General features: G+C 40.0%; 1 protein-coding gene across 1 annotated transcript in view; it reads right to left on the bottom strand.

Annotated features, from left to right (window-relative positions):
* Positions 1-1,651: 1,651 nt before the first annotated feature.
* The window catches only part of pclob (piccolo presynaptic cytomatrix protein b), a 46,922-nt gene continuing 32,321 nt past the window's right edge, over positions 1,652-16,252 (bottom strand). Inside the window, exons 16-33 of the mRNA XM_056416223.1 lie at positions 16,039-16,127; positions 15,821-15,896; positions 15,601-15,726; positions 14,130-14,238; positions 13,839-13,906; positions 13,498-13,739; positions 12,602-12,649; positions 12,376-12,506; positions 11,406-11,432; positions 10,875-10,968; positions 9,906-9,977; positions 9,413-9,704; positions 8,845-9,036; positions 6,837-6,978; positions 6,661-6,719; positions 5,807-5,944; positions 5,526-5,671; positions 1,652-4,829 (exon numbers count right to left, since the gene is read on the bottom strand). Coding sequence (XP_056272198.1) covers positions 4,686-4,829; positions 5,526-5,671; positions 5,807-5,944; positions 6,661-6,719; positions 6,837-6,978; positions 8,845-9,036; positions 9,413-9,704; positions 9,906-9,977; positions 10,875-10,968; positions 11,406-11,432; positions 12,376-12,506; positions 12,602-12,649; positions 13,498-13,739; positions 13,839-13,906; positions 14,130-14,238; positions 15,601-15,726; positions 15,821-15,896; positions 16,039-16,127 — 2,195 coding nt within the window. The 3' untranslated portion in view covers positions 1,652-4,685. The remainder of the gene's footprint in view (positions 4,830-5,525; positions 5,672-5,806; positions 5,945-6,660; positions 6,720-6,836; positions 6,979-8,844; positions 9,037-9,412; positions 9,705-9,905; positions 9,978-10,874; positions 10,969-11,405; positions 11,433-12,375; positions 12,507-12,601; positions 12,650-13,497; positions 13,740-13,838; positions 13,907-14,129; positions 14,239-15,600; positions 15,727-15,820; positions 15,897-16,038; positions 16,128-16,252) is intronic.

Below are 16,252 nucleotides of genomic sequence, written 5' to 3'. Positions count from 1 at the left end.
GTCCTGCAACCCCAAGGTCTTCAGTTCGATCCCCGCTCTCCCCATCAGTTGCAAGTCCTTGAGCAAGTCACTGAACCCCCAGTTGCTCCCCGGGCGCATCAATGCACCTTAATAACTAAGGAGGGGGTTAAATGCAGAGAATACATTTCGGTACCTGTGCAATGACAATAGATTTAATCCAATCCAATCCAATTGGGTGGACACATGGACAAACTAGCCCTGAACAATTCTAAAACTAAAAGTATTGTGTTTGGCTCAAGGAATATGCTCAATTGTGACACACAGCTTCACCTGTCAATGTAAATGTTGGCTTTTCTACAGGTCAAGAAGACCAAACTACATGGAGTGTTGGACGAACAGTTGTCGTGGTCTGAGCACATTGAAGGCCTTGTCACTAAAATGGGGAGGGGCAGAGCTATACAGTGCTTTGCTTATTTAACACTCTCTATTGTTTGTCAGGTGTTACAGTCATTGGTCTTTTGTCACCTGCTATTCTCTCTCCATTTATATGGTCAGCAGCTTCCAGATTAGCACTCTGGTGTTCAATAAGAGCGAATACAGCATATATGCACTCTCTCTTGTCATGGTTCTCAGTGGCAATTAAACTTCACTTGACTTCCAATGTTTTTCAGAGAGGTTGTATTTTATCAGACTCTTGAATATTTCTTCAATTGTTACAATATACATGTAACAGACATTACTATCACACAAGGAATGCTATAGCTTAGGTCACCTCCAACCCCAAGAACAAACCTCCTTAAACGTAGCTTGAAATGTACTACCTCCTCATCTAACTCATACAGGTAATAGTCTGTCATTTAAAAAAAATTAAAGGCGCACCTCAGGCCATTAACCACTCGATGTTTTCCATTGCGTTAGTCGTTAAATGATCATTCTTTGTATAGATTATGGATAACGTGCACCATATACATCCTTGTCCTGGACTGCACTAGGTATCTGACTGTACTTTTTGTTAAAATGTTTTACTGTATTTTATTATTCTGTTTGTAATATTTTTAACTGGTAGTTTCACCTCATGTTTTGCACGTTTTGTATGTATTACATTTTGTCCTTTCCCTGGACTCCAGAAAGATTAGCGGCCACTAAGGCGTCAGCTAACGGGGATCCAGTTAATAAACTAAACTAATAAATAATAAACTGTTTATTGTGAACTTGTGCACACTTCATTTGGATGTAATTTGGAGAGCAAAAGACCAGATTAAGAAAGTAGAAGATTACCAACAAAATGCACGTACCTATGAGCAGTTTGAATTAATAAATTCTAATCGACCTCCTCTGAAAAATATGAAATATGAAGTGTGGAAAAGGGGTTACTTTCTTACTTTACATAAGCCTGTATAATAATAAACAACCACGATGTGCATTACTTTGGCAACATCTAGTGGTACTATTAAGAATGACACAGTGCCAGACAGCACACATATGGAAAATGGTTAATGGTAAATGGGCCTGCACTAGTCTTCAAAGTTCCGACCATCAGGAGTAGTTAACATTAATACACACATAACATTCATACACATACCCACATTCATACACCGTTGGCACAGCTACGGGAGCAATTTTGGGGTGAAGGTCTTGCCCAAGGACACATCGACCCTGCACACCACTGAGCCACAGTTGCACGCATGTGTAATATAGCTCTTCTTAATATTTATTCTTTAGACTCAGGGGAAACAGCTGATTTTTTACAGCACAATTTGCATAATATCTCAACACATCCTGTGTACAACCACAAAACCATAACATTAGATTCTTTGTTTTTACACAGAGTGAAAAACAAGACAATTTTACAAGCATATTTCTTTACAGTCAGCATATAGATAAATCTATACATATTCTTTCTCTTTTGAAACATAATCTGTAGGCAAAATATACAGACAAACCATCAACAAAACATGCAACATCCAAAACATAAAGTCTCAGACAACTATTGAAGTTGAATAGATTTGTTTTACCCTTTGAGTTGTTTCAGCCGCTTACGGGACGTGGTTGCACAGACAGTCATTGGTTGACAGCACATGTTTTGATTACACAGTCATTACTCCCCTATACAACTACAGACACGCATTGCTGTACAGTTATACGTCTTCTGTGATTTTTTTAGACACTCACATGCTCAAACTTTGGACAATATAAACATTCAATCTTTGTAGAAAATAAACACTTTATGTACACATGTCAAAGGACTTGAGTCACATTCACACCCCTCAGAACAACAACAGATGGATAGATCCACAATTACAGGCTGATTTGAACGAAAAGTAATTATCTTGAGGGAAGTCTAATGCAACACGAGGGGTAAAACAGTCATGACTGAGCATTTACAGAATATGTCTCATTCACTGTACTTTGCACACAACTGGTAAGTAGAGTTATGTGGATTGATTTCTCCCCAGAGTGTGCATTGTGTTCAGAAACTCCAACGTGTCTGCTTGTTTTTCTTTTGCCACATAGATACAAAATGCACATCACAATATTTCTGCCACGACATATACCATGATTTAGTTCATTTCAGTGCAGAAACACAAAACACATCATCTTGCATGTCATGAGAAGAAAAATTAGACAAGAAAAAAAAGATATAATAATAAAGTGCACAAGCTCCAAACAATTTATATTAAAATCAGTAAAAAAAACGATATATTTTTTATTTTATTTTAGGGATGTACAAATTAAAGTTGTTTTCTATAAGACATATATTTGTAGACCATATGTTCACAGACATAACATTTACTTCCACAAAAAAGCAAATGCATTCAAACACATCTCTGTTGCATAGAGTTAAGAACCAATGTGTGTGGAATATAAAAAAATAAAAGTTGGCACAGCAAAATAATTATCTGAAAGATCAACCACGTTAACTTCTTTATTTCATTCTCTTTTTTTATCCTTTGCTATGAGACTTAAGTGACATCTTGTTCTAAGTGTCTATCTATCTGTTGTTTCCTCTGTTAGATTTAATTCTTTAAAAAAAATTGCATCAGCCCTGTGATATGTCTAAATACACAACAGTAGTCATGAGGGTCACGATGGTATTTTTTTTCATTCTGTAAATATGGCGGCAAAACATTACAAGATGAATACACGTGTCACCTACTGCACATTAGGACTGAGACTTAAATATGAGTGAACCCCAGTGAGCCTGAGTGAGCCTTCTGGTCACAGGCAGTGAAAGAGGCAGGTTCACTGTGTTGTGGGAGTCACTGACACGAAGTGAGTTTTACAGCACAGAGGAACCTTGTCATTTGACTGGAAATATCTTTTTTTCTTCTTCTTGATTTTAGATATTTTTTCGGTAAAACTCAGACCATTTACTAATCAGAGCTTTCATAATGCGGTGATGACGGACCCATGTATGGTTATGACACAACTTGTGTGAATTACATGTTCATTCTAACACTGTAATTACATTATAGCCGGCACAAAAATGAATATCAGCACACTCTGAGCAACTACAAGAGCCTGAAAGTAAAATGTCGTACACGTGACACAGATGGATAAACTCTCGTCATCCTCTGTGACTGGCATGTAACTTTACACACAGCAACTTTGAAACACAAATACGGTTCATTGTGTTGTAAATCTAACCTGACTTACACACTACCATGCCAGGGAAATAGCAATATGTCACTGTTTATTTACCTTGACTTTTAAAATGTGTCATCCATCACAGCCCTGATGAATATAAAGGTGCATCAGTGTGATCAGAGGACCAAAGAAGCTACACCCGTTAGCTCACATAGGTCCACGTTCACATAACGGCGAATAAGACGGCCTACACCATAGACTAAAGTAGACTACTGGATTGTCAGTGCGCCGCCCACAGCCTCAAATATAGATCATATGTGTATAGTTTATTCTATAAAATCTAGTGACAAGAATACAACTCTTATAGTGTATATTGTATTTAGATATATTCTATGTATATTATACAGACATCACATTGTACAATGTGGTTCTCTGATAGGCTCTGTAATCTGCATGTGTGATATCTACAGTCTCTAGTGCTGTACATTTTTTACCTCACCCCCTAGCAAAGGTCATCTGTCTGTTTCTTTTGATCTTTTTTCACATGAAACTGAAAGACTACAATACACAAACATTATGCATTCCTTCATCATTAAACACTTCAAGACCACTGATGTCACAAACATCATTCGATAATTACAATAATGACTCTCATATGAAGAAAACACATTTCACTTGATGATCAAAGGAAAAATAAAAACATCTCTCCCTCTGTTAGATATGTTAGCTCAGTTGCACAGCACCAACATCACCCAGTTGCATGTTGATTATGGAGTTGGAACCACGGTAAGAAAGACATCGCTGCTCTCTCAGCTATATTGCTGCTGAGTGTGTTTCAGTGCCTGTTGAGGCATTTGCATGTTTACATCCTACAAGCAAAGTCCACAGCCAGCACAGACTCGATGTGGGAAGAGGTGGACATGTGTGCTGGCAGTGTTGGACTGATAATGTTATTATGGTATTAGCACATAATTCCCTCCTTCTTATAACTTATGAACAGAGGAAGTTAATTAAATGGATCTTTTTTTGTTGTCTTCATGACATTTATTTTCTTCTCTTTGTCAGATCTCTAAACTACTAAATTATGGCTTCACCTTTTGTCAATATATCGCATGTCCATCTTTTTGGTGTGGCGCTCAGGGGTTGGTCTGAGTGGAGCTGACAAACAACTTGTGCCAGCTGACCACTCTCTTCCTCATGTCCACCTTGTCCAGCCAGATGTAGGCTTCCCCTATCAGGGTCTTCTTCATGAACTTGCCTCCATTTGACACCAAGAAAAGCTGGATACATTGGAAAGGGAAACAGATCAGTCATGGCTTACTCTGTTGTTATCTGATTGTTGGTGTTTGTGCTTTGTCAGCTCACACAACCATTAATCACAAGACAACACAACATCAATAATAAGAAAACAAAACCTTTCAATCAGAATGCAATATTAGTATTCATGATTATTAACATGGTCTATAAAGTCTATAAATACATGTATTTATATTATATTAACACTTCACACGACACTTTCCCTTAAGCATGGGCTAAAAAAGTGTTGGTGAGCATGAAATAAGGTTTGCCAGTAACTGCAACAGTCTGTGTAGACTATACCTTTTATAAAGTTAACCAGTTACTTTTTAGATGTAAGCTGCAGCCCTCCAGGACGAGGTTCAACCTGCCAGCGACGACATGAGGCAGCAGAGCTCTTTAAAAACGTGGCTGACGTCACAAGCCTCCAGTTTTAATGAGCTACATTTAACCATTTTTGTTTTGAGATGCTGGATGTGAACTGAACTGGAATAGCTGGATGAACACACCACAACTTACTGCACATCTATACATGAAATCAATTTTCTGTTAATAGGCCAAACAGGTATGAAAAACATCTGTATTACATGTGATTAAACTGGAGTATTATTGTGTGACACATCATGTTGGATGATGGACAGAGCTCACACTGCAGCGGTCTCAATAGTGGCCTGTTGTACCTGTATGGAGTGTCCAGTTGAATTGAGGGGGAATCTGAAGGTCTCATTGAAAGAGGGCTCTCTGTCGTGTCGACACACTCTCGTCTTCTTCTTTATGATCCTCTTCTGAGTGGCTACATTGACCACATACAACTTCACATACAGATCTGAAGACATATTAGATAAATCACAAATATGGATTAGTGAAATTGTAGATAATTTTCTTTCTATTTTTTTATGAAAAAATCACACCAATATACTTGTACTCATGCATGTGCACAAGTCGGCTACACACTACTGACCTGGGAGGTGGTCGGGGCTTTTAAACTTGTAAGTGATGTTTCTGCATTGGAGGATCTCCAAGACCAGTTGGTCCCCTTCTGTCTTTACTTCCTTCTTGAGAGCCACCTTGATCTCCCCCATTATTTGTGTTTTACCACCTAAAAACAAGCAAGACATTATTTTTTGTCATCAGTTTTTTAATTTTTTAATTTTATTTAAATAGCCCTGGCTAAGTACTTGAAGGCAGACACCTACATACAATTATTATTTAAATAACAATAATGCATCACTAAATCTGGACTCACAAGAGAATGAAAGTCAGGGGACATCTAAACAGTATCACAAGGATCTTATCGACTATTAAGTGTCTCCATTCATATTTAAGTATGAGCATGCTGAGTAACTTAGGCAGGCTGAGTTAAATGTGTTAAAGTAGTTGCCAAGCATCATGGAAATGACCCCCTGACCCTCATCTGTGTACAGCTGCCAGGCTACAGCCTGAGATAACCTTGGGCTCTTTGTTACACATTGCAACTAGAGATGGATAGGAGGCATCATGACACCTGAGCTACATGAAATGTAGACATGGTTATAACAGTGGGTGGGCTAGTGTGACATCCACTTCTCTTCCATGATCACAATCTTTGCATGAAGTCATTAGGATGGGTAAATATTGTTTCTGGACGGTAAGCACTTGACTGAGCATTTGACTCCATAATTAAATGGAGTCATTATGACAACACAGTGGAGGATATTTAAAGAGTGTCTGAGTGAATAAATAATGAATGAAATAGTGTTGTTGTACAAATTACCCAGCAGGTGGAGACCTACAACCAAGTAACAACTGTAAACGGAGAACGTTTCTGGAACTTGCCTTCGCTTTCTGGGGTCCCAAGTTGGTTTGTGTCGGTGCCATTCGGAATAGTCTTACCACTGTGATAAAAAAACATGTGAGCATCATCAGAACTATTGAATAACAATTTGATGTCAGGCATTTCTGTCGGCCTTAAGCTTTACTGGACACTGAGAATGAGCTATAAATGGTCTCACATGCGTGGCACTTGAAAAATGGCACTGTCCACTCCAATGCCTGCCCCCTCTTCCCCGTCCAGACCTCCATAGGTGTCTCCCACAAGACACGGAGCAGACAGCACCACGGACCCTGAGACATCACCCAGGCGGTGTCCTGGTCCTGAGGGTGGCAAGAGCAAGTGTGATGGTGAGGAAATTACATCTATCTATCTATCTATCTATCTCAATTGACAGAAACACTTCACACCCCCTGCTATCACTCACTGACAGTGATGCCGTCTGTCACACATAACAGATCAGTGTAGATGACAGCTTGTCCCTGCATTCAGCAGTGTAGTGTACATGCCCTTGGTTAACTCATGAAGGTCACAGCAATTCCCTTCACGAGACATAAATGAAGGTCATTTTGAGTTTTTATTCACAAATGAAAATTATTAAGTGTGAGAAAATATGGACGTTATTTCATAGATTTAATGATTTAATCTTGGCTCCTGGCTGCTGTTGAGTTATGCTCTTACGGTTTGAAGGAGCGTGATTAGTTCAGGGAATATGTGAAGTGTTTCTGTCTCGACTGAGGGCGGACACATTCTTTGCCTTCATGATCTCACAGTCCACTGCCTACATTTGCTTTAAAACAATGCATAGAGTTAGATTATGTTTGAAACATAATTTGTGGCACAAAGATAATAACAAAAACAGCATGTTGTCAATAATAAAATAAACAAAACAATACACGCACATGTACTCTTTCAGACATTTACAGATTTACAAATTAAAATTAAAAAATAAGCATTATTTCATTACTTCAATTATTTAAACATTTGGTTATATGGTTAAGTTAAATTTGTTTCTTATAAATGTTTTGTGTTTTAGTAATATTGCATTATGAATAATAAGTTAGGATTGATAATATTTAGCAGTAAATTTTTCCTATGTTCCCTCACCTTCCCTCCACACTTCTGTTCCTCTCATGGTTAGCAGATCGCTTTACTCTCATTGGTCGGTGAGCGAGCCTCCTGTTGACTTTTGAACCTCTTGGTGTGCCTGTGTTTCCTGGTTTGACTGCTTCAGTCTCAGATTTGTGTCACCTTTCTTTAAGGCGGCAGGTTTTGGAGAGGATTGGGTAGGGAGGGGAGCCTGTGTGTCTGTGTGGGTGTTGTCACCTATCTAAGGGTTCATTCATATGGCACAAGCATGCACACACAGAGAGACTGCAGCATCACAAAGTCCTCGGTGGCCAGGGAACAGTAGCCAGGGAAGCTGCAACTGCATGCTTAAATATCTCTGACACTGGGCTAATTTATCTCAGCAGGGGATGGCAACATAGTCCTTCATTGTCAGGACATCACCATAAAGACGAAGCATAAACACATTCATGGATATTTTTTAAATTGTTTATATATAGTGCAAGACGTGAGGGATTGCCATCCCAGTTTGGCTTCTATACTGGGGCTAAAGATCTCCACACTAGGGTTCGATAGAAACCATATGCTTGGGATTGGCACATGCACACTTGATGTAGAGACAGAGGGGTCTGGAGCTCTTATTTTAGAGCTAGTTAAATAATCTTTAGTTTTGTTATTGTTGAACTCTTCTTGCTGTGTTAATACTTAAATACTTCAGGATTAAAGTACTTTGTTTTCCTATTTAAGATTCCAAAAATAGGATAGAAAAAAAGTTTAATAAATAGAACATCTCAAATAATGAGATGTTCTATTTATTAAACTTTATTAAATGAGCTTTTAACAGTTAGTTTTGATATATCTCAGTTATTTGTCTTCTTCATCTGCTTTGGACTTTGTTTAGTGATTATATTATTAAGATTGATCTAACTTTGAGAAGAAAATATCAAGATTATTGATCAAAATAAATGATGTTTTGCTCGAGCAGAAAGCAAAGGTCAAAGGTTAAGGAGGCGAACGCTCAGTGGTTCAGGTTTTCATCAAACATTCTCAACAAAGCTTGCATGCGCAGGAAAAAGGAAGCATGTCACAGGAAGTGTATCATGGGTAGGGTTGGGATTTACTTGGTTGCAGGCGGGACTGGTGCACGGCAGCCTCGGCGGCAGCAATGGCTATACCAGCCTCCTCTAGGTGGGCCTGAGTGACGCTGCTCTTGCTTTGGCTTCGGGAGGGGCCATGGGAGCGCAGTTGACCATCAGAGGAGGACTTAGAGCTAGGGCTGCTGTGTGACTTTTCCAAAGGCAACATCTGCATGTCTGGACAAAAAAGAAATGGATGTTTAGAACTGCTAACGGGACGAGAGGAAAGAGATGTAGATGAAACCAAACTGTTAACAGTATTTATTTGTTCTGCTCCACAGCGGCCCTTATTATCTCATGAAGCAGTTGGCAGTTGGGTGTAGTTACAGCGGTCACAAAAAGATTACAATTTCCGTTTCTAGTGTAACACCCTCTATCGCTATGACAACTGAGAGGTAAGTTTATAAATAACAGAAGTTGTCCCATGTGGGCAACTGCTAAGGGATCTATGGGAGGATGTATCATATATAATACAATTATTAATATAAATTATGGAAATTGAGGATGTGTATGTTTCTAGGTGTAGGCTAGTCGTTTTCGAGGATTACTTTACCTTTGGATGGATCAGGGAAGATTCCATGGCTTCTGCTCTTGATCACAGAGTTCTTCGTTGAATCATGACTCCCGTCTGGTCCGTGTCCTCCAGCATGCCCTGGCCCCATCCCAGGGCCGGACAGATGGCCCAGGCTGTGTCCCTGACCATAACCCTGACCTGACCCAGACCCTGGTGGGCCTTGACAAGCATGGTGGGCTTTGCTATGCTCAATGCTCTCACTCTGCTCCTTCAAAGGCAGCCAGCGGGGAGTGTTGTCTAGCTGAGTCGTGTTCGACAAGTCAATCAACACCTGAGACACAATTAACATACAGACACACAGTGTCATTGAGAGAAAGACAAATAAATAGTGAGGAAAAGACTCAAGGTTACAAGTGAACACAGAGAGAAAATTACTATTACCATCGGGGGAGAGAAAACAGCAGAAACCTCTCAACACAAAATGCTTTCAACCTTTTCACACACTTTTAATTAAAATTCCAAAAGCACTCACTTCTCCTAGGAAGTCATTGGAGGAGGATCTGTCATAGTCCCAAACTGTCACCTCCAGCGTCTTTTTCTTTAACTGGATAGAAAGAGTGAAGAAGAGGAGACAGCGGCACAGATTATGTCATGGGATTATTTCTTATTCTCTGTGTTTGTGTGCATGTGAGTGGAGTAAGTGTGAAAGAAACCGACACACTGTAGGTGCGCTGTATAAATGAATGCAAGCTTACAACAGGAGAGTCCTCTACTGTAAGAAGAAAAGGAAGCCAGGACATCTACTTACATTATATTTTGTTTTTGTCAATACATGTTGCATCTGTGCACAAACTTGTGTATTTGTATATTGGAACCTGTGGTAGGAGATGGAAATATATCTCAGGGAGGGCTGTGGGCAGAGAACGATGCCGCAACACTTTAAGGCCAGCAGTGAGACGTGATTAACAGGTGGCCGCCCTGGAGGAGCCAATCTAGTCTCTAACCACTAACGCTAGTGCATCTGCACTCATCCTTCTTTGTGGTCGTGACAGTTTGGGTGGTGGTCACCAACAACATAGGCTCCCTGCAAACACAGACATCCAAGAAAAGCACACGCCCATGTACACAGTGACAAGCACACAGGCACATGGTTACCAAGATTATATCACTCCTTCTGTGAAAATGATACGCAATTAGGCTGTCTGTGATGAGACTACGTGAGAGCAGAAATGATGGTTGTTAACTTGAGTCTCGGGAATGCTGATGAGAGGCTGCAGAGGGATTCAGAGAAGAGCCCGGGGGACGAGGCATGAGGACAGAATCCTAATAGGAGTGTTAGACATCCACTTCACCTAAAATGGCAAGTAGTGACAAGGAAGTCAACGTTTGGATTTGTTTATTTGTTTGTATGTGTGTGTGTGTGTGTGTGTGTGTGTGTGTGTGTGTGTGTGTAGGTGTGTGTGTGTGTGTGTGTGTGTGTTAATGTCATTCGGAACTGTACCTGCTCCAAATGGATGTTCTTGTAGATGACGGTCTGGTTCCATTCTGGGTTCATGGTCTTCTGGGCATACTTGGTCCTTCTTTTATTATCAGCACTGATAAGTCATGATATTCAGAATGATCAGTTGTCAGTAATACATTGAAATGTATCTTTCCTGCCTGACCCCATGGCAAACATTTACCAAACTGTGATGTACTCAATAAATGTGGACTGAAGAGATGCTTGTAAAATAGTCGATCTCCGGGTGTGGAGACAACAGAAACAAATTCAAATGTGATTGTGATTTAATTTTTCTAAGATGCTTTCACAAAATGACAAAGTACTTCAGAGATAGAGGCTGTGGAGAGCTAAAAGTGAGAGGCATGGAGAGAAAAAGCAATGACAGGAGTGTTCTTAAACACCATGAAATAGAGCCGATAATTGGACGAACAACAAAGGCCACAACAAAAGGATGGAAAAACACTTTGGAGACATAATTTACGTAAATAAAAACACAACACCAACAAAAAGCAAAGATCAGCACCACACTACCTTGCATTCTGGACAACCATGACTTGGCTGAGGGAGTCCAGAAGAGGAGGAGGAGGGCAGATATCACAAACAAGAAAAGCAAAAACACAAAAAACAGTCAGAGAAGCTCAGAGAGCTCAACGAAAAGGCAGTAAAGGATAGAGAGCTGAGGCAATCAACATTCTGGGTGCAGGGTGTATCACTGTTTTTGTGCCCAAGCAATGTATGTGACGCAAGACTGAAAAAGCCTCACAATGATTACAACTGGCGCATGGGTGAATGACTAATTCACTATTCTGTCGTTGTTATACCGTGGCCATGCACTTTAATATTAATGTCTCACAATTATTTCAAATTACTTTTCAAATGAAACAGTAGGGGTGGAAAATTGCTCTCCAATAGAGCTTGTATTTCTAACCTACGCTGTGTGTAACAGAGAGGGCTTAATCTAATAAACATGTCCGATGGGGTCATTATCTAAGAGCAGATACAGTTACAGAGCCAATATCGGCTGATTGATTACAGATTACAGACTCTTGGGAAGATGGTGGATTTGGCTAGATACTAGGGGAAAATACTACAATTCTTAATTCAGTCGAAACTAGGCGGAGTAAAACAGAACTTGTTAAATTAGCATATATTTTGTTTGCACACTTGTATGCTGTCTATGAGCAGGTGATGCAACATATTAACATATTGCAGTATGGCAAAGTATCTCCTCTCGCAGCTTTGTTTAAAATCTAAAACGCCCATCTATTGATTCATAGAGATTAAATAATATGAAATGATCAATTACCCTACCAATGACTGCCTCATGTCATCATGTCCAGTCTCTTTATCTCAAACAAACTGAGGTAGTTAGTCAGTTCCGTACAGGACAGTACATATAAAGTCAGAAAGAAATAGGGGAGAGAAAACAGGACAGACACAGATGCAGAAAGGCAGACACAGACCAGACATTTGTGAACACTCAAACACACTCAGAGCTCACCCTCTTCCCGGTAAGAGGTAGACCTTGACAAAAGGGTCAGAGTAGCCATCGTTGTCTCTCGGAGCCAGGTTTCTAGCCTGCAGGACGTGGATGATCAGGTTTCCTAGGTTTCTGTCGTAGTTGATCTGGAGCTGAGGGAAAACGAGTGTAGGGGGGGGGATGGGTGACAATGACAAAACTACAGCTGAACATATTTCTGTAGTACTTTACGGAAATGTCTTAATACCTGGATTTCTCCAGTGATGGGATGAGGTGTCCTTATTACTTCTATTGGCTACAAGAAAATAAGGAAGAGAATACATTGATTGTAAAAAGATAGTTTTATGAACTGACCCACAAAGAAAAGCTCGTACCAGACTTGCTTGGGATTAGGATGCAGTAAATGGTGCTCTGACTTCACTCTTGAAATATATTTTGTCAGCTTACAGATGAATAGGTTATCATGTAGAAAAGATGCCGAGTAAAGATTTCTCATTGGATCTATATCTCGCTCAGGAGAGGTTTGACTATATTAACTGGAAAGTCCTTCAGTAAAGCTTGAGAAGGTTAATCAATTATTTGAGGTACTTAGACATTAATAAAACATGTAAATATTTCAGTTTAGATGATTTACAAAGTACAAATACAATATATTCTGTACACGGCAGACATCACCATTTCTTATTACATAATGCATCCTCTTTTTTCTATCAGTGTGACATGCTTTTAAAAAATCAAGCATTAAAGCATTTGCTTTTAATGAAGCACTGATGCATATGTTTCCCATTACATGTGTAAAGAACACCCATACCCAAGGTCATGCAATGCATCACAGGTTCTCTTTCTGTAATTGGCCTGCCACTCGCTGAGGAACACAGCCACACCATGTGACCTTCACATGCAACCCTTTGTAGTGTCAGTATACATGATGGAATACTAATCGAGGTACACACAGAGTTCCACACCAAAACAGACCAATACTATTATTAATTCAAAGTAGTTTTACATTTTACACAATGTATCAACCTATGACATATGAATCAGTTCTTCCCTTTCTATATTCTTGTCGTCACATTGTAACCTGAACTCTTCACAACTGAAGATGAGGCATCAGAAAGTGCGCTACGAGATCAAATCCACAACCTTGTGTCGTTGTTTCTTGTTTACGGCAGGGGATGCAGGCTGGCCGGGGCTTGGCACACCACTGGAGGCAGCCGATCCAGTCCCCGAGTGGATGAGGGCGGAGCGCTCCAGTGCAGAGAGGACACCCAAACACTCAGGCCCAAGCCCTGCCCCAGACATACCAGGAGCCAGCTGCTGGGACACCTTCTGCAGTTCTGCCGCCAACTGCTTCGGATCCACGCCAGGGGAACGCTGCCCACCTACTGAGACACATGTGTATGGTCATTCACCCTGTATTCATGTGAAATAGGTACACGGATACATGCATGCATGCAGACGTATCAACAAATCCTTGTACATACCAGCCTTAAGCTGGACATGGTGCTCCAGGGCTTGTGGGTGCTCAGGGTCAGACAGCATATTAAGGTCGCTGTTTGGATCCATACAGGAAATGTATAATGGAATATCAACCAGTGGGTTTTTACCAGTAATCAGTCATAGAGTGATATTTGTCAGATGAAGGGGTGTGGCATGAAGAAAAGGGCAAGGAGGGAGGAGAGAAGGTGTACAGGGGTGCAGTGTTACCATATTGCAACTAAACATGTTGGAGTTTCAGTGGGATGGAGCGGTAAATGATAACAGATGTAACTCACAGTCTCACATAGAGCTCCGCCTCTGCACATGGCTGGCCCACGATGCACTGCACTTCTTCATATGTCTTTCCTGTCAGAGGGATTCCGTTCCACTCCAACACCTGCATTCCTGTGGTGTGATAAAGGCAGTAGGCAGATTTAGAGAAAAAACGGTATTATCAATCCTTACACAAAATGTTTGAGCTTTTCAGCTAAATCATTTCACCTCCTCTTTGGATATGAAACATGGTTCAATCTCGATAATGCAGCCTGCATACTCACACAGCTGAATACATGCTTTAATTTGTACAACACCTATTTGGAAACTAAAGATGTGTATTTGGCTGTGCTGTTGACTTTAACATTGAATAAGTATAGCATTGTACAGATAGGGAAACTCAAACTTCTAACTCAAGGCCAGAGCTTTAGGAGGACTCACTTACACACATGAAATCTAGTCTTTATATTTGATTTCTGCTTTCAAAGCAACTCACCAGCTGCTGTGAAAATAAAGGCTTGATTTAATATCTCTATGTATTTCTGCATGAGCCAGTGCTCATTGAGAGTATTCCCTCTTCTCTCTCTACACTATTCTCCATATCCTCCCCCACTTTATTTCACTTTGCACCTGAAGGCATGTTCTGCTGAAACATACACATCTTTCAATGCAGCATATGCTTGAACACTGACAGCATAAACACTATTCCTATTTCTATACAACAAATAATAATGCCATAAACAGGGAACCCAGTCTAACCTTTTCTATCTTATTATTTCCAAACCCACCAACAAATATATTGTAGTTCCCTTTAAAGAGAGAAACAAGAGGCAATTATGTTCAAAAAAATATTTTTGATTCCAATTAATATTCAGGTTCATACAAAAAATACAAGAAGAGCATTAGAACATACTAACAACTTAATATACACATACATTTTAAGGGATTTCTGAACATTCATAAAGCTACATCTTGTGTTTGTGTGTTAGTCTATGCCTGCCTCCATGTATTTGTGAGTCTAGAAGGATGCTAAATATAGCCTAATGACTAACACAGCCCAGTGCTGTCGAGGGTGGGTTGACAGGCTTTTTCTGTTTGGATGTGTTGTGCAGGGTGAATGAGACATGACAGACCACAACACATACGGCTACTGAAGCCTCTCAGGCAGGGATTTAACTGAAGGCTTATGCAATGACCTACAAATAATAACAGTTTAAAGATTTGCATTTGCACAATTCATCTCTCAGATTCAGCAATGTTATTTCTTACCATGTGTATCAAAGTCAAATGAACGCACCTTCTGTACCTTAATTTGAACAGCAAGTTCTCTTGTAGAGTAAAGTCAATAAAGTGGTTTTTTTTCTATTCTTAATGTGAATTTTGTATTTCCAGATTAGAAAATAATAATAATGAATATTTGTATTACGCCAAATAAGCCAGTCGGGGAAGATACACACTATTTCATCCCACCTCCTTTTCTAATTTCCATCTTACCCTCTGCAACTATTCCTGTTTGTTCGGCCACACCACCAGGGATAACCTTGGCAATGTAGGCTCCAATCTCTCCTCGACCACCCGGAACCTCCTTCCCACCTACCACACGGAACCCAAGGCCGTTCCCTGAAGGAAAAATAAACATGCAAATCCTAATTAGCTAAAAGATGCTAGAACATGACTGTGTGCGATCATTATATGAAATGTCTATGTGTTTTACCTGACACACTGGTGTCCTTCTGGTCTCTCTTCAGCTTAATGCAAGTGTGAGGGAAGGCATAGGGCACCAGTTCCATCTGAAATTGTAAAGAATGTACAGAATTAAAAAAATGTAATTCCTTGCAGAAAACATGTCAGGTTTTTATAAGTAAACACATTAAAGTGTGACATGTGAAGTGTGCTTTGTTTAAAGTTGAATGTTGTTGTCTTGGATCTCACCTGTCTCCTGTTTGACATATTTCCGCTCTGCAGATGCACTTCACCTGGCTTATCAAACCAATCTGTGTCCTCTCTCCTCAGGTGGTAGGCTAGAAAGGGAGAAGTATTGGTAAATATCTGTGGTATAAATATCTGTTATAAACATGATAATGACTACTTCAACAGAGATCCATCTTGGAATCAAGCATTGGAGTATTTTAGTATGCCAGTGTTT

Source organism: Pseudoliparis swirei, chromosome 6 (assembly GCF_029220125.1).
Source record: "Pseudoliparis swirei isolate HS2019 ecotype Mariana Trench chromosome 6, NWPU_hadal_v1, whole genome shotgun sequence".
NCBI lineage: Eukaryota > Metazoa > Chordata > Actinopteri > Perciformes > Liparidae > Pseudoliparis > Pseudoliparis swirei.
Note: the sequence above shows the minus strand (reverse complement) of the source record. Positions and strands in the feature narration are given on the sequence as shown.